At 39.3% G+C, this 17,718-nt stretch overlaps 2 protein-coding genes across 3 annotated transcripts; one reads left to right on the top strand and one right to left on the bottom strand.

Moving 5' to 3' along the window:
• Positions 1 to 19: 19 nt before the first annotated feature.
• On the bottom strand, positions 20 to 12,601 carry apeh1 (acylaminoacyl-peptide hydrolase 1). 2 transcript variants are annotated; one of them, XM_006785707.2, is made up of 23 exons: positions 12,252 to 12,601; positions 11,642 to 11,771; positions 11,425 to 11,551; positions 11,245 to 11,332; positions 10,966 to 11,041; positions 10,782 to 10,873; positions 10,349 to 10,423; positions 10,103 to 10,240; positions 9,876 to 9,967; positions 9,729 to 9,769; positions 9,427 to 9,548; positions 9,254 to 9,314; positions 9,050 to 9,147; positions 8,827 to 8,878; positions 8,610 to 8,698; positions 3,891 to 4,029; positions 3,533 to 3,616; positions 3,003 to 3,083; positions 1,999 to 2,087; positions 1,531 to 1,721; positions 889 to 991; positions 694 to 800; positions 21 to 578 (listed from the first exon to the last, which is right to left on the bottom strand). In XM_006785707.2, the coding sequence occupies exons 1-23, from the start codon at positions 12,261 to 12,263 to the stop codon at positions 473 to 475; spliced, it is 2,193 nt and encodes a 730-aa protein (XP_006785770.1). In that variant the 5' UTR covers positions 12,264 to 12,601; the 3' UTR covers positions 21 to 472. The 2 variants fall into 2 exon arrangements, with proteins under 2 accessions (XP_035761636.1, XP_006785770.1); XM_035905743.2 differs by lacking the exon at positions 12,252 to 12,601 and having other exon boundaries at positions 20 to 578; positions 11,642 to 11,938.
• A 36-nt stretch (positions 12,602 to 12,637) lies between these two features.
• capza1b (capping actin protein of muscle Z-line subunit alpha 1b) lies at positions 12,638 to 17,717 on the top strand. Its single transcript, XM_006785705.3, has 10 exons — positions 12,638 to 12,869; positions 14,365 to 14,428; positions 14,526 to 14,577; positions 14,758 to 14,821; positions 15,115 to 15,321; positions 15,405 to 15,484; positions 15,758 to 15,836; positions 15,917 to 15,988; positions 16,100 to 16,162; positions 16,287 to 17,717. Exons 1-10 carry the CDS (start codon positions 12,831 to 12,833, stop codon positions 16,425 to 16,427), a joined length of 861 nt encoding a protein of 286 aa, XP_006785768.1. The 5' UTR covers positions 12,638 to 12,830; the 3' UTR covers positions 16,428 to 17,717.
• The last annotated feature ends 1 nt before the right edge of the window (position 17,718 follows it).

The raw sequence follows: 17,718 nt of genomic DNA, 5'->3' as shown, positions 1-17,718 counted from the left end.
AACATGTAAAAATTCAAACACCACGGTGAGTTCACGATTACTTTATTAGGTGAATGAAATCAAAACGGCACGATTTAAAAAGACTGAATATGAAACGAGTCGCCTAAAGTGATTTGACTTTAACACAAGCAACACGATGTAAAGCCCTTGACTTTACAGATTGTAAAGATTACATAAAGTAATAACAATCAATAAAATGTTTGTCAATCAAAAGTGTTTTGTTAAAACTTACTGGACATTCAGTGGAAAGCACCACACCCACAGAAAGATTACAAGTAAAGCAGAGTTTAGACAAAGTGCCTTCTGGTGGGAGAGCACTTTTAATGCTTTGGCTTAAGTTTGAACTTCACACTGTCCTTGAAACAGGAACAGGACCGTAACATCCTTACACAGTGTGCAAGTGTCACTCTATCCTTTCATGGCAGCAACAGCAACGTAATCACTATACGGTGTTTTTATCTGAACTGTATCATCACAGACTCAGGTGTTGAATTATCCACAGAGCGATATTCATAAAGCCATCTGATTCAGCATCCACCTTGGAAAGAGAGTGGTTGTTCCCCGGGTACCACAGTAACCTAAGCAACACAAATCAGAGCATTACTGAATGAACAACAGACAAAAATAAGACTCCAGTTATCCCGTCTATATCAGGCATAAGCAATAAAACACGTTACTCAGGAGGCCACTTACCGAACGGGAACCTGCTTTGCTTTGAGTGCTTTGTAATATTCGACTCCTTGCTTGTTAGGTACACGCTTGTCATCTTCTCCTAAGGTCAGCAGTACCGGCGTCTTTACCTAGATCAGAAAACACCTTTCATGCTTCATTGTCCAACAACACTTACAAAGACATATCCACAAACCCAAGAGATTTTCAAGGTTATACCTGTGCAACATGCCTAATAGGGGACTTATTCAGCATCTGCTCCCAAACAGCAGGGTCAGGCAGACAGTCTGTACTGTAGTCATAGCCAGCCTCAACCATGCACCTGCAGAGAAAAAAGGAACACAAATGTGACTGCTTGACTGCACCATTTTCTGTTCCTCTTGTATTTGTGTACATTTGGAACACTTCCCTCCAAGCTGAGATCATTACGAGCTATAAATCGTAACGATATTTTGTTAATGTTTTAATCTTGGCATGATTCTGGAAGTTCAAAGTTTGTGCTTCCTCTGTTGTGTTAGAGTAGTGTAATGTAAGCTGTTGGCATTTTCATGTGACACTAATATGAGAGATCTTTGCAAACATACTGATCCCCTTTTTTTCCTTGCTCCATGTTTGCGATATGTCAAAGGATATTAGATTTGCTATACGTGCACTTTTATGTAATTGGATTTACAATTACAGGACCAGTCCCCAGTAATGTTTCAATGTCTTTGGCTTTATTGCCCATTCTTACTTCCAGCTGTCGTAACTGAATAGAAGGAGTATCACAATGCCACAGTTATGCGGTTGCGTATGAGTTCCCTAAAAATATGCATAAACAAATGTGGGCAAAAGTGTGAGAATGTGCATGACAAGACCTACCAGTCTGGTATGTCTGTGCTGCCAATCATGGAGGCCAAGTTGATGACAGGGTTGCGAGCCACACAAGCCTTGTAGAATTCTGGGTACTGTCCGATCAGATGACAGGCCAGGAAACCGCCGTGAGAGCCTCCACAAACGGCCACTTTCTGCACGTCGAGGTCGCTGCTTTTCAGCACACTTTCAACCGCAAACTGGTGGCGACAAAAGCAGAGAACAAATGTAAATCATTTCAAAGACACATGGACCAAGCAAAATAAAAGTAAGAGGAGAGAAGGAGGCAAAAGGAGGGAAAACTGAACTGAGCTGTGAGCTTTAAACAGAATGTATCGCAAATAACATCCACTAAATATCCAAACCAATTAACTCAGTCATGTAAACAAAGCTATCACCACGCAGCAAACAACTGATGCATGTAAAGATATTCAAAGCCATGACATGAAAAATATTGTGAGAGTTATGGACACTTACTTGAACATCTTTGACATCCTGGCTGCCAACATTGCCCAGCAGTGAGAGGATATTGTCCTGGCCGTATCCAATGGAGCCACGATAGTTCACTAAAAGTATAAAGCAAACTGGGGTATTGGGATATCCATGTATTGACAATAACTGTGATATGTAATAATTAAATGTTGAGGGGGAAAATGGTAAAGTGACATGGTTATTGTTTTAATCTTGCAATAATAAAACCATTAGTGCTGGATATTTCTGTTTGTGGCGAGTGGAAGTACTCCAGAAATGACTGGACACAAAATCCAGATTACAGACTTTTCTAATATATAAAAAACTATATTGCCAACCAAAGAGGCCGTCCATCTATAAATATATCACCAGAACTACGTTTAATATAAACATATGAAATCACTTTTTGTTTATCAAATTCTCTAAAATAAGAGGCAGCTGCTTAGACTTGTGTTAAGTACATTAATGCATATGTTTTGCCTTATATACATGGTGACCAATTATGGCATAGGTGTCAAACTCTGGCCCTCAGCCTAATTACATTTGGCCCGCGAAGCCATACCAAATTACTATCAGAGCTGGCCTACTGGTATTATACAGCTAATATATATATTGTTTAGTATTAAGCTTTGCTTGTTCCATATTCAGTTTTTCAGCAAAACATGTTTGAGTCCATAAGAAAAGATTCATTCTTATGTCTGGAGGAATAAATATATTTCAATAAATATATTTCAATAAATATTAACGTTAGCCCGCAACTTTGTTCCAGTTTTGAATTGTGGCCCACTGTGTATTTGAGTTTAACACCCCTGAATTATGGCTACATGTGTAGTCACCCCACAAGTGCCCATTTTGAGCCAGGAAAAACCCTGAATTTGCTGTTCCCAGGCCCAGTCCAAATATTAAAGAGAAAGAGGATCGTTCATGTTTTCATTGTCTAAATTAAAGTAATTTAGGGACGACTGTTCTCTTAGCAGGTCTAGTTACTTCACATTCTTATGAGAACTTACCCAGTAATACAGCAAAGCCCATTTTGCACAGCACAGCAACGGAAAGACCCCACTCAGCCACTATCACTGAGTGAGGGCCACCTAGTGAGATAAATGTTGAGTTTGTGTTAAAAACGATTGCCTGAGTGTTTCAAACCATAGTGAGGTATGAAAGTAATATGCATGTAGAGTTACAGTATTACTACTGCATGGACTACAAGCTGTGTCATAAAAGACTATTCTTGGGTATCAGAACAGCGCACTATCGTCATAGCAACCACAATCTTATCAGCAATAGCTCTCGACTGAAAGGAAACAAATCCGAAAACAGATTCAATCCTAAAAGTAAATCCAAAATGGATTAGTATCACAGGGTTATTACTTTCAAATGTAGCTGTGTTTCATGAATGTTATTAATACAGAGCATTCACAATATTGATTCTGCTTTTCTGGTATATTTCTCTAAGTAAACAACAACTGATAAATATTCAGATTTTGTCTCTGTACTGAAAACAAATAATGGTTTAAAAATCAAAATTAAAGAAACAAACCATGAGGAATGACGATAAGAGGCAGCTTCACTCCATCCTTAACCTCCTTTGGTTTGATCAGCAAAGCATCAAAATCAAGGCCCGCTAGAACAGCAAGATTTAAGAGAAGTTTGTTAGCCTTAACAAGAAAGACAAAACAGTTTTTAGAGGTGTGAACCCAAATATTATAAATATTCAAGAAATATTTACCAACTTAAAGTAAGCATTCCCAAGCTAGTTTCATCCAGCATAGCAACATTGAAACTAATTGCACTGCTTTAAACTTTAAGAGTTTGGCTCATTAGATAAAGAAAGGGACAAATACGACATTTAAAACGATCTCCAATGATTTCAGATTAGATGCTATTAACCATCTTACGATATTGACTGTTGTCTTGGTCTGGAGGAGGGGTGAAGGTCAAAATTTTCCAGTCGATTTCTGGCAACGTCGGAGAGTCTTCCAGAGTAACCCAGACTACATCCTCCTGGAACTCCCTGCTTGGGAGGAAACCCACCCTCTGTACAAAAGAAATGTACTGATGTAAGTGACACAGCAAAAATTGCATTTTTGCAGCAGTCTATTTATTATACCATATTACACACACAAACACACACACACACATATATATACACACACATATATACACATATACACACACATATATACACATATACACACACATATATACACATATACACACACATATATACACATATATACACATATACACACACACATATTATATATATATATATATATATATATATATACACACATACATACATACATACATATGTATATATATATATACATATATATATGTATGTATATACATATATATATGTATGTATATATATATATATATGTATGTATATATATATATACACACACACATTATTATTAATTATATATGTGTGTATATGTATATATATATGTGTGTGTGTGTATGTGTGTGAATAACATGTATATATATATATATGTGTGTGTGTGTGTGTGTGTGTGTGTGTGTGTGTGTGTGTGTGTGTGTGTGTGTGTGTGTGTGTGTGTGTGTGTATATATATATATATATATATATATATTAGGGGTGCAACGATACAACAAAATTCACGGTTCGGTTCAGTTCGATACTTTGGTGTCACGGTTCGATATTTTTTCGATACAAAAAAAATGTTGATGCCTTTTTATTAATTTGTCATTTATTAAATTTTCACGGCACATTCTGCACCACATCTCTGTGCGTTCATCATTTGTTTGAAGCCAGCTCACCTCCTGCAACCACTTTTCCGAGAATACGCGCTTCTTTTGTGGTTCGGACTCCTTCTGACATTTCTTTGGAGGTGGAGGAACATCACAGTAATTGCTTAAAGGAGCTTCTTCGACATCTTTAAGAGTTCTAAACAAATGTCTGTCCTCCTCCAGAAAATCTTATGTACGCAAACACGCGTTGCAACTTCTTATCTCGTGCGGGTTTTTATTTTGACAGCGAATGCGCACCTGCGGACCACTTATGTGCAGCCCTGGTTATTTAGCTCGTCATATTGCAGCCACAGAAATTCTTTTGTCCATGAAACCATAAAGCTGCACTTTCTTTTTGCCTTATAGTCTGATTTGTCATAACCTTTCCGTTTTGTCACTTCTTCACCCTGACCTGTCTTATTTGGCTCAGCAGAACTAAAATATATATCCTGCTGCTTTTACACACGCACTAACATAACGCTCAGCGATTCTCTGCGCGATCAACCTCTCACATGTTTAAGCTGCAGGAGATTTCACTTGTCATGTTTGCATAGTAAGCTAACGATTGATAAGACGATGTCAGAGGAATTGGTGCGCAAATTATCATCACTCACCAATCAGTACTGTCGCTCTCTATACACAGTTCACGCGATTGCAAAGTGAAAGCAAAAAACAAGCGCAAATTCAAACGCGATTTCAATATGTCACATATTGACAGTGGCCGATGCCAATGACATAATTACCCAGCTACATTTCCGAAAGAATGCAAAAGCATTGACATATATTTTTCCTTCCTACGATAGGCCGACGGGCAGGGCAGAGATAGATTTTGGTAGCCCGACTGGAAAAAAGCCCCAGGACGTCGGGCTAGCGATTTTGCGAGCCCTGTATCTGATTGAGGAATCACTCATCTTTGGAAAAGAGAGTTTATTATGGAGAAATGTCTCTTTCCAAAATAAAAGCTATACTATACGCTTCTTCTGGGCTATATTCTCAGCAGCATATTAAACATATCAGGTCCCCATAAGGAGAATCATGTGCTAACGGCTGTCTAAATGACTCGGGTAAAGTTTGTAGCATGCGTGCTTGTTTTTGTCTGCTTCCACTTGTCTTTGCACTAGGATGATGTCGGAGTAAATGTGCAGTCATATTGGTTGTGTTCCCACTAGTGCTGTCAGCGTTAATCTGAAATGACGTTAAGGTCACAACACGGCAAATCTCCGTTAACGAGCTACCGCGGATCGCCTCATGAGTGGGGCTGGAAGACGTCAACACATTAACGAGCTAACTGCGCTAACACACTAGTTCCCACCAATTGAGCATTGCTGGCACATCCAACATACTGTTTTACTTTTGTCCATGACACGCTTACCTTCAGGGTCATACGTCACATGAAGACCAAAATAGTTCCAGACGCCAGATCTGAATGAGGGTGGGGGAGGTTGGGGGTGGGGGAGGTTCAATTTGCCATGTTGCAACGAGCTTAAGCTCGTTGCAACATGGCAAAATGGCAAACTTCTGTCTAGCTAGCTTGCCCTGCGCTCAGTGAATCTGTGTTCGACTACTCCGCCTAGGCTGCACTGTCGAGCGCAGATCCACTGAGCGCTCAACACAGACAGCACCGTCAGAAGGAAAGTTGATAAAATAAATTAAAAATGTTGTATCGTTCGATACATATGCGTACCGAACCGAAAGCACTGTATCGAACGGTTCAATATCGATACGAGTATCGTTGCACCCCTAATATATATATATATATTAATTAATTAGTATTAATATATATATATTAGGGGTGCCCCTAATATATATATATATATATATATTAATTAATTAGTATTAATTAGTTTTAATTATTAGTATTAATTAGATACTTGTATCGATATTGAACCGTTCATACAGTGCTTTCGGTTCGGTACGCATATGTATCGAACGATACAACATTTTTAATTTATTTTATCAACTTTCCTTCTGACGGTGCTGTCTGTGTTGAGCGCTCAGTGGATCTGCGCTCGACAGTGCAGCCTAGGCGGAGTAGTCGAACACAGATTCACTGAGCGCAGGGCAAGCTAGCAAGACAGAAGTTAAGCTCGTTGCAACATGGCAAATTGAACCTCCCCCACCCTCATTCAGATCTGGCGTTTGGAACTATTTTGGTTTTCATGTGACGTATGACCCTGAAGGTAAGCGTGTCATGGACTAAAGTAAAACAGTATGTCAGATGTGCCACGCAATGCTCAATTACATGAGTGGGAACTAGTGTGTTAGCGCAGTTAGCTCGTTAATGTGTTGACGCTGTCCAGCCCCACACACGGGGCAATCCGCGGTAGCTCGTTAACGGAGATTTGCCGTGTTGTGGCGTTAACCTTATTTCAGATTAAGGCTGACAGCACTAGTGGGAACACAACCAATATGACTGCACATTTACCCGATAGCATCCTAGTGCAAAGACAAGTGGAAGCAGACAAAAACAAGCACGCATGCTACAAACTTTACCCGAGTCATTTAGACAGCCGTTAGCACATGATTCTCCTTATGGGGACCTGATATGTTTAATATGCTGCTGAGAATATAGCCCAGAAGAAGCGTATAGTATAGCTTTTATTTTGGAAAGAGACATTTCTCTGTAATAAACTCTCTTTTCCAAAGATGAGTGATTCCTCAATCAGATACAGGGCTCGCAAAATCGCTAGCCCGACGTCCTGGGGCTAGCGATTTTTCCAGTCGGGCTGCCCTGCTCTGCTCGTCGGCCTATCGTAATAAGGAAAAATATATGTCAATGCTTTTGCATTCTTTCGGAAATGTAGCTGGGTAATTATGTCATTGGCATCGGTGAGCTACTGTCAATATGTGACATATTGAAATCGCGTTTGAATTTGCGCTTGTTTTTTGCTTTCACTTTGCAATCGCGCGAACTGTGTATAGAGAGCGACAGCACTGATTGGTGAGTGATGATAATTTGCGCACCAATTCCTCTGACATCGTCTTATCAATCGTTAGCTTACTATGCAAACATGACAAGTGAAATCTCCTGCAGCTTAAACATGTGAGAGGTTGATCGCGCAGAGAATTGCTGAGCTTATGTGAGTGCGTGTGTAAAAGCAGCAGGATATATATTTTAGTTCTGCTGAGCCAAATAAGACAGGTCAGGGTGAAGAAGTGACAGCCAAAGAAAAGCTTACCACAAAACGGAAAAGTTATGACAAATCAGACTATAAGGCAAAAAGAAAGTGCAGCTTTATGGTTTCATGGACAAAAGAATTTCTGTGGCTGCAATATGATGAGCTAAATAACCAGGGCTGCACATAAGTGGTCCGCAGGTGCGCATTCGCTGTCAAAATAAAAAACGCGCACAAGATAAGAAGTTGCAACGCGTGTTTGCGTACATAAGATTTTCAGGAGGAGGACAGACATTTGTTTAGAACTCTTAAAGATGTCGAAGAAGCTCCTTTAAGCAATTACTTTGGTGTTCCTCCACCTCCAAAGAAATGTCAGGAGTCCGAACCACAAAAGAAGCGCGTATTCTCGGAAAAGTGGTTGCAGGAGGTGAGCTGGCTTTAAACAAATGATGAACGCACAGAGATGTGGTGCAGAATGAGCCGTGAAAATTTAATAAATGACAAATTAATAAAAAGGCATCAACATTTTTTTGTGTATCGAAAAAATATCGAACCGTGACACCAAAGTATCGAACCGAACCGAACCGTGAATTTTGTGTATCGTTGCACCCCTAATATATATATATATATATATATATATATATATATATATATATATATATACACACATATATATATATATATATACACACACACATATATACATATATATACATGTTATTCGAAATAAAAATGCTGATCCTACCAGATTTGGAGGGCTGTTGGGAGAAGAGCAGCTCACCACCATCAGATCTCTCTCTATGTTCAGCAGACACCAGTTACCAACCTCAGACTCTAAAGGCAAACAATGATCACCATTAGAAACAGGTTAAAACACACACTGAAGTGGTTCTACAACAATATAGATTATTATTAACTAACTAACCAAATACTTAAAAAAGTAAGTATATGTCGTGACTCACTTGCAGTCAGAGAGGTGATGCTCCCTGTGCTGATATCCACCATCAAGAGATCCTAAAAAGACCAAAAACATATGACAATAACATTTTTTTTGCATACAAATACAAAATTCGCATTATTTGCAAACTGTTAAATAACTGAAATATATGAAAAAGGTGATATTAACCCTTAATGTGTATTTTTCCCCCTCACAATATCAAGAAATTTCCCAGACAGTAACTTTACCTTAAGGCTGCGCTGAGGGCAAGAAATAATAACACGCTGACTATCAGCTGACCAGCACTGAGGGGACAACTGACAACTGTAGATACCGGTGAAGCCATCTGCACAGCCAAACATTAATCGTTTTTTATTATAAATATATGCAGTTTTACATATTCTACAGTTTTATATACAGGAAAAAAATGGCGACCACTATGTACTCCCTACCCTCTCCAGGTCGCTTCACGACATCCACCACCACCGAGGTCTTCTTAGTATACCAGTCATACTAGTATTAAAAGAGAAAAGCCAAAGCCAATGAACAGAAATTTAAGGAAAGCTAATTTCATAAGAAGGGAAAGTTGGCACATTTGGTTGAAAAAAGCCAGATTCTGTTTTACCATACACAGCCTGTTGCACTGCATGTGTGGTCCATAGACAGAACACTCTAGGTAGACAATTCGACACTGGTCCGGGCTAAGCCGGGGAGAGCACACTGCGCTGGTGCCTGATGAAAGCTGCTCTGATGGGCACAACAAACACATACATATGTACATGAACAACCGTTTACAGCTGGGTCCATAACACAATAGATTAAACATAAGTGGAACTGCATTTCTACTTAACTGGATATGATAACTTCAACTTAACTTGTGTTCATAAAATAGGTCTGAAATGATAGAAACAACACAAATCCACTCACCACATTTCCCACCAGTAAGATCCACGTAGAACAAAGATGACCTGACAGAGAAAAATGAAACATAAACGACTTACAGTATTAGCTTATGAGGGTATTTATGACTGATCAGCTGTGCAGTCTGACTTGATCGTTGTGAACTGTCATCACCTCCTGTTGGGGCAGTACTTCAGGCCAAGTCTGAAAGGCTCATGCCACCAGCCTACAAAAACCACACCTGTGTCACCTGGAGCCCAAAATGCCTGCAAATAGAGAAACAGTGTGATACCGAGAGTAAAAGAGAGAAAGAACAAAATATTATGAGGATACTTGAAGAGTGTAAACATTAAAGAAAAGCATACAGCAAATGGAAAAAAGAAAAAAACAATTGCACTAACCTGCCCTGGTGAGATATCTTCAGGCACTCCCTCCAACACAGAAACATTGCTTCCCTCGATGTCCAAAACACAAAGCACAGGACAGCTCTTACTAACCAAAGTCTCTCCCCAGTCCTCATGGAAGACAAACTGCTCCCCCTGCAGGAATAAGATGGGAACATTTAAACTAACGAGGAAAAGAACTTCAGACCAGAACCTTTGAACTGTGAAAATATTTTCAGTTTCGGGAATATTAGCTCCATTCACTTTCACAGCCTCCTTTTTCTCAGTTCTCAAGGTCTCGTCCTCATCTCCAATAGAAGACAACTCTGGAGACTCCGTCTGTAAGGAGAATATGGAACATAGAATGGTTAATACTTATTAACTAGTCATTTCTGTTATTTCACATTCAATTATACAGTGAATTAACTCTCTAGAGAGGAGACAGTAAACACACTTCACTGCTGCAGTTGCTAAATAACAATCAGTATTGTTATGGGATTTTGCTTTTGAATAGCAAGGAAAAAGACCTATATTTTAATAAGTTTACAATATTGTTTATGACTGAAAAGTAAGCTTTCTTTCAATGACATTCAACGACTTTGGAGAGTACTTTCATCTCTTTGGTGTGAGTGCAAATATGTCAAAGTCATTACAACATATATTTCATGCTTTTTAATTTGTTTTAATACAAACAGACCTGGAAGAAAGATTCTGCTGTTGGTCTTTTTCTTTCTGCCACATATAAGAGGTGGGTCTCAGAGTGAGACCAAACCAAGCAGCCAAACTGGTCTAAGGATGAAAAATAACCCACACAAAAGTTTAAATTTAAGATATTTAGGAAAAACAACAAACACCAAAGATTTTACAACAAGATGACTTACCATCTTCATAAACTTTGCCATGCTTCTTTAAGGCTGTCAGATCTATGCTCTTCACCTTGATGTTTTTACTCCAGATCTGAAAGGCCACAAGCAGGTAAGTAGAAGAAGGTTAAAGTTAAAGTCCGATTTTTTCTAATGTAAGCTAACACACAGTTTTCCATGGTGTTGCCATGGACAATAAGAGACTAACACAATAGGAGAAATAAAATGCTAAAGTGGAACAAAGACAACAAAAGAGCAGGTGTGAAACTCCGTGCTGACACTGAGCCAGACACACACCTCCAGAAACTGTTTATCTTTCCCTTGAACTGTGCATTCTCTGACAACTGCCTTCATTTCACCAGAAGGAGAATCCTTACTTAGCACCCTGACAGGAGACACAAATGAGAATATACTGTTGTATCTGCTCAGAAAGTATTTGTAGCCAAACAATAGATTAAATATGAAAGTGATACATACTCTCCTTTGATCTCAGTGCAGTTTCCCGAGGCTCCAGAGTAGACCACTGACTCGTCATCGTGAAATACAATGTACTGCCTGCAAAACTTAACAGTCTCATTCCTCTCCAGATCCCGCTGGTTCCATTCTGCAGAAGAAAATAAACACATAAAAATATAATTAACGTGCATCATTACATGCAAATCTGACCGTGTTACGTGCAGCACATTAGGTGTACCTGTGTAAATGTTGCTGTATTTGCCTCCATACTGAGAAGTGATTACGGGTCCCACATCTGCTCTGGTCAAAGATGGATAGAGGCTGAGCTCTTTATAGAGCTTGGCAATGTCCTTCGCACTGCTTACCACCTGACAGCACACAGCAGGAAAACTCACATTACGTCTCAGTGACAGAAGCTGTCCAACAGCTAACAATGCCCTGTTCATCTTGTTGCTATGAGGCTAACCATCAGGGTAAAGTTTGTAGGCTATCACTCACACTATTTACCGCTAAAAAAGGAAACCAGACGTTAAACATATGTCAAAATAAAGCAACACCCATGCCTTCAACAAAGAAACCAATTAAAACAGTTTGTTTGCTTCGAGTGGCATTTGTCCGATTTAACAGTATCCACATGACCAGGAACTTCCTGCAGAAGAAAACAACTGAATCACTGTCCGACTGCTAGCTTGACTCGGAAGCTGGCTAACGTTAATTCAGTTATTACAAAAAAAATCGCGACAGCGTAATTACCGCCCGCAACACATTTGCACCTATTTAGTAACAGATTTTTGGACACAAAAGCCACACATAATTAACGTCAGCCGTCAGTTCCACTTGAATCATACCTGTGACTCCATAATAGCAACGGTGTGTGTCGCTAGTCTGTAAATATCAACCAGTTAGCAGCACAAAGAATGAAAGCGCCACTACAAAGCGAGCCATAAAGTACACGTTACCGCTTCCTGCTGCCCCTTATAAAACAAAATACTTGATAAACAGTTTCTGAATGAATCAAAACATCGTTATTAAGTTAATGAATACATAATAAATTTAAACGAATAAAAGCACTCTAAAATGTGTTGCCGACAACTTAGAACGCTGTTCACTAAACAGAGGTGTTAAGCATATACTTTTATTTTGTAAAACAATTGCTACTGTGATACTTAACAGGAAGCAGCACACAGCAAGTAAGGAACTTTTTAAATGCCCTCTTGCACTGTTAATACTGCTTTTACACTACTTTACATAGTGTTGAATTAAATATCTTAACTATCTAATTGTATATGATAAGAGAGAAACGTATATAGGGAAAATAGGTGATTACATAACTTTATGAGTAGTATTTATTTAATTCCTGTGTGCATGACAGCTACTGCTCTGGTCTTGTCAGTCAGCTGTGGTAGGTGGGGTCACAAAGAGCCAAGATGGCTGATTTTGAGGAGCCGCTGTCAGATGAAGAGAAGGTTTGGAGACTCTTTAATTCCTTGCTCAGCAACATTTTTCTCATTTATAAATGGGCTCACCTGTTATATATTTATGTGAAATTTGGAAAGACAATGGTAGTTTTTGTTCTGATGTAGAAATTATAAACTTCTGTTTTAAGCTACCGTGAGCTAACTAGCCAACGCTAGTTCGAGCTTATACTTGGCTAGCAGCTACAGAAGCAAACATTCATTCATTAAGGGTTTAACCATTTTGGTGCTGAAAAGGTGTTTAGAATAAAAATTAAATTAAAATAAAAGTATCACGACTAGTTTCCAAAATTAGTGTGACAATGTCCATGCCAGTGACAATCACAGAGAGGGCTGTGTGTTCCTTCTATAGCGTTCGCTAACATTAGCAGCTACCATTACTTTGCCTGCGATTTCTGGGTCAAACAGATTCAGTTGCAGCTCAAATACTTATGTTTGCATCACATGACTGAAGATCAGGATACAGGCGCCTAGAGTTAAGATGAAGCCTGACGGTGTCACTATTCGCAACGCCAGTTAGAGGCATGCATTTCAGCATCGTCGTTCTTTGAGAAAGGGTAACTACTGTAGGGTAAGGCATCTGAACAGGAAGACAAAGTGGCGACAACATTCTTCTGATAACAGAACTGTTGCCGTTCAGGTAGGAAAACAAAGGGCGAGATGACATTTTTCTTACGAGAAACTGACAAGCAGTGTTTAAATTCAGTGTCCACTTCAAATGACAGAGTCTATCCTTTATTTAGTAAAACTTGCTCTCTGCTAGGTTAAAGTCTCGACTGTTGCAAAAGACATGGGAGCTTTAAAGTTACACTGACTTCTTCACAAGAAAAGCTAGCAACCTAATTCAAAATCAGTAACAAAATCGGTTGTTAATTGGAGTGTTAAATTTGTTAAAATGTGATTACTTACTTGAGCCAAAATGGCAAAAGCTACAAGAATGTTAGGTATTACCCCACAGATTGAAACCAAGTCACTGTACACAATATTTGCCTTCAAAAGTGTCTAATAAATGCCAGAATGAGTACAACATGGGGGTTACAGACGCCAGGCTAATCAGACATTGACAAGTCTGGGTTTGGCAGTCGTTCAGATATTACAGACTTTGTACCAGGGAGGTGAGAGATTAAAGATCCAGTGGGTAATGACAGGAAAATGTGGGATTGCAGTGAACGAGTAGAGCTCAGCAGAAATCCCCTCCTACCTTTCCCATGAAACAAAATGTTATTATATATTTTTTAAACTGTGTAAAATAGGTTTTCATTTACTCAAACATAAGATATTTTTGTCTATAAAATGGCAATAAATGAGAGAAAATCATGTTTTGTTTTGCTTAAAAAATACAACAAGCTTATTGCCTATTCCACATCACATGCTGTAATGTGAATTACCATGTATACGGACCTTGCAAAGGCCCATTCTGAGTCAGAAAAAGCCCTCATTACTTTGATGGCTGAATTAATTGGTGGCATTAAATTTTTGTCTGCAGGTCCGCATAGCCGCCAACTTTGTGACACATGCCCCCCCTGGAGAGTTCAATGAAGTCTTCAATGGTAAGAAGCAGATGTAGAAAGATGTCTTTGATAATATCACTGACTTATGTATTATACTTTGCTCCATCCAAACGTTGGTTTATTTTACTCTTTGTAGATGTGCGGCTTCTCCTCAGCAATGACAATCTTCTTAGGGAGGGGGCTTCACAGTAAGTGCTGCTTAGTTACGCATGTGATGAAATTTCATTATTCAGGAAATAGGTTACAAAAGTTTCCATATGGGAAATTTTTCATTTCAGAGATGTTTGTTATTCCTTATATCTTTAAGGCACTTTTGATGCCATATTATTAATATATACTTTGTTTTTCTGCCGATTTTCTTTCTCCAGCTCCTTTGCCCAGTACAACATGGATCAATTTACACCTGCCAAGTTAGAGGGATATGATGAGCCGGTATGTTGGGATTTTTGAAATCATTCATTTAAATCGATAATTTTTTGGGCTCCCCTGAAGAGTTAGTTGATCACGTTTTGACTCATCAGTTGATCATGAGAAAGATCTGAGTACTTCTGTGTGATGCGCATTTATTTCCAGTCCTAAAACAATTTTCTGATGAGCCGTAAATAATCAAACAAATATAAAACCAGCCAACTGAGGAAATCTTGGTTCAAGTGCAGTCGTTTTCATTTTACGTGAGCAAATGCGTGCAACAGGGTTATTCACTCTTTCGTATTCCTTCATTTAAGGTCCTGATCACAGAGCATGGTGACTTGGGTCAGGGACATTTCCTCGATCCTCGCAACTGTTTATCGTTCCGTTTCGACCACCTAAGAAAAGAAGTGAGCGACGTGCAGCCATACGAAGGAGAGACAGCCCTGAGAAGTTGGAGAGATGCCTGTGATACTGCCCTTAGTGCCTATGTCAAAGAGCACTACCCTACTGGAGTCTGTACGGTAAGGTGCATTTAAAACAGTGACAATATGGTCATTATAGACAACATTGCCTGCTGTTTACCCATAACATCGATGTGTTGCAGGTATATGGGAAAACAGTTGATGGTCAGCAAACGATCATAGCCTGCATTGAAGGACATCAGTTTCAACCCAAAAACTTTTGGTATAGTGTACATCCTGAACACAGCAGATAAAAAATGCATATGTGAATATATCTAAATATAAGGCAAGGCAAGTTTATTTGTATAGCACAATTCAACAACAAGGTGATTCAAAGTGCTTTATATAATAGAATATTTTATTTTTCATGATGTGGCTCTGTCACAGAAATATAGTCTTCTGGGTAAAGGGGGAATATTAGGTGCTTATTCAGTGCTTTTTGCTTCCTGATGATCCTGTTTGTAACACAAGTCTTCTTTTATTTTCCCTGACAAAGGAATGGCCGCTGTAGGTCAGAGTGGAAGCTTACCATTGGTCAGTCCACTGCTCAGGTGGTAGGAGTATTGAAAATCCAGGTCAGTGTACACATTGTCATAAATACGGAGAAATATTGTTGCAAAGTATTGGTTTGATAATGAACTTTTTTTAATTGCAGGTGCACTATTATGAAGATGGGAATGTGCAACTGGTTAGCCACAAGGAGGTAGAAGACTCCATACCAGTGACTGTAAGTACATTAGTCTGTGGAGGTGCTGATGTGTGTCAACAATGTGCATTTAGTCGTCTGACTGACAGCTTTGTATGAAGACAAAAGACATCTCTCATTGTTTTTTGACAGAATGAGATCCAGACAGCGAAGGAATTTGTTGACATTATTGAGAATGCAGAAAATGACTACCAGGTGAGCGAGCTTTTGCTACATGGTTTATGTACTGCCTTAAAATAAGTGTTACCTGTAACATTTTGAATTTTTAAAAAAGGAAAAAATCATGATGTTTGTTTCCCTTCTGCTTTTGCTCCCTCAGACTGCGATCAGTGAGAACTACCAGACCATGTCTGATACGACCTTTAAGGCCCTGCGTCGTCAGCTGCCTGTCACACGCACAAAGATCGATTGGAATAAGATTCTAAGTTACAAGATTGGCAAGGAGATGCAGAACGCTTAAAGCAAGGCCGGGGACTGACCAGGGAGATGCATGCTCCTGCTGGCCCACAACCCACCTGTACCTGCGCGAGGACTAACCAAAGCAAAACTATATCAATATGGGGCAAGGAAAAAAAGAAAAAACAACAAAAAAAATATAACTAAAGGTGTCTGGACTGTTAGGCACAGACGTCTGTCTGTTGCGAGGAATGTTCAATTATGGAAATCATGGTTTAGAGAAAATGGTTGTATGTTCGGACAGGGCTGTGCTCAGGACTGCAGCATTAGAGAAGTACATTTCCTCTGGCCGTCTAAGGATCACAGACCTTCTTAGAAGCTAGTATGAGAAGTTCTGTATATATTCTTATTCTTAGTAAAACTGATGTAGAACTATTACAGTTCTCAGCACACACAGAAGGAACCCGGATGCACAAAGCAGCTCGTGAGAGAAATTAAGCACACCATCACCTATCAGGGTTTTTGTTTTTCAGAGATTTTGTGTCATTGTGGTGCGATGAATTAGAACTCAAGTACATGAGTAAAATCTAAATATTGAGTAGCCATCATCTGCCGTGACAGTTTAACTGTCCAGTACCAAGCTGGCAGTCTTTTTGAACGGACATGGGGCTTAGTTACACACTGCAAACAAAACATATTTATTCCTGTTGCAAACATTTAAAAATGGCACAATCCTTAGCATAGCTCTGTTCCTGCACCTTGTTGTCAGTATGTGTTACAGCCAAGGGAATGTTGTTTTCTGTTGTGATCCCCTGATGTATGGTCTCTCCACCCATGCAAGCTGTGACGACTGAAATTAGATAAAGCAACTTCTATGACGCTGCATCTGCAACACATTCTGTTCTTTGGCAACACCCTCATTGCTGTACAGCTTTTCCTTTGTATAGAGGAAAACTTATATACTCACATTAACCAACATTTATTTGCCAAAATCTCTTTCCTATGGTAAAGATCTCCATCTTCCCATCCACGTATGCAAATATCTATTTTAATACACAAGTTTCTGTTGGGAGTCTTTGAAAATTGCTCTAACTGCAACAAACTGTTTGTGTACTGGTCGGCGCCAAGTGGACAGAGAGCAGCTGCCACGAGGCAAGAGCTTACTGTAAATGACTTCTGTAAGGCCACATCATACTCTGTTTTGCATCACTTCTGAGTAGGCAGACTCCAGATCAGTTACTTGTTAGCTATATTATGTGCTGTGTCTAAACCTTACAATACAAAACTGTGTGCCGATCAGTGAACGTCAAGACTGTACTGCCCCATTCTGTTCAAATAAAGAGATTGAACGTGAC

The sequence above is a fragment of the Neolamprologus brichardi genome, chromosome 20 (assembly GCF_056152115.1).
Source record: "Neolamprologus brichardi isolate AB-2024 chromosome 20, ASM5615211v1, whole genome shotgun sequence".
NCBI lineage: Eukaryota > Metazoa > Chordata > Actinopteri > Cichliformes > Cichlidae > Neolamprologus > Neolamprologus brichardi.
Note: the sequence above shows the minus strand (reverse complement) of the source record. Positions and strands in the feature narration are given on the sequence as shown.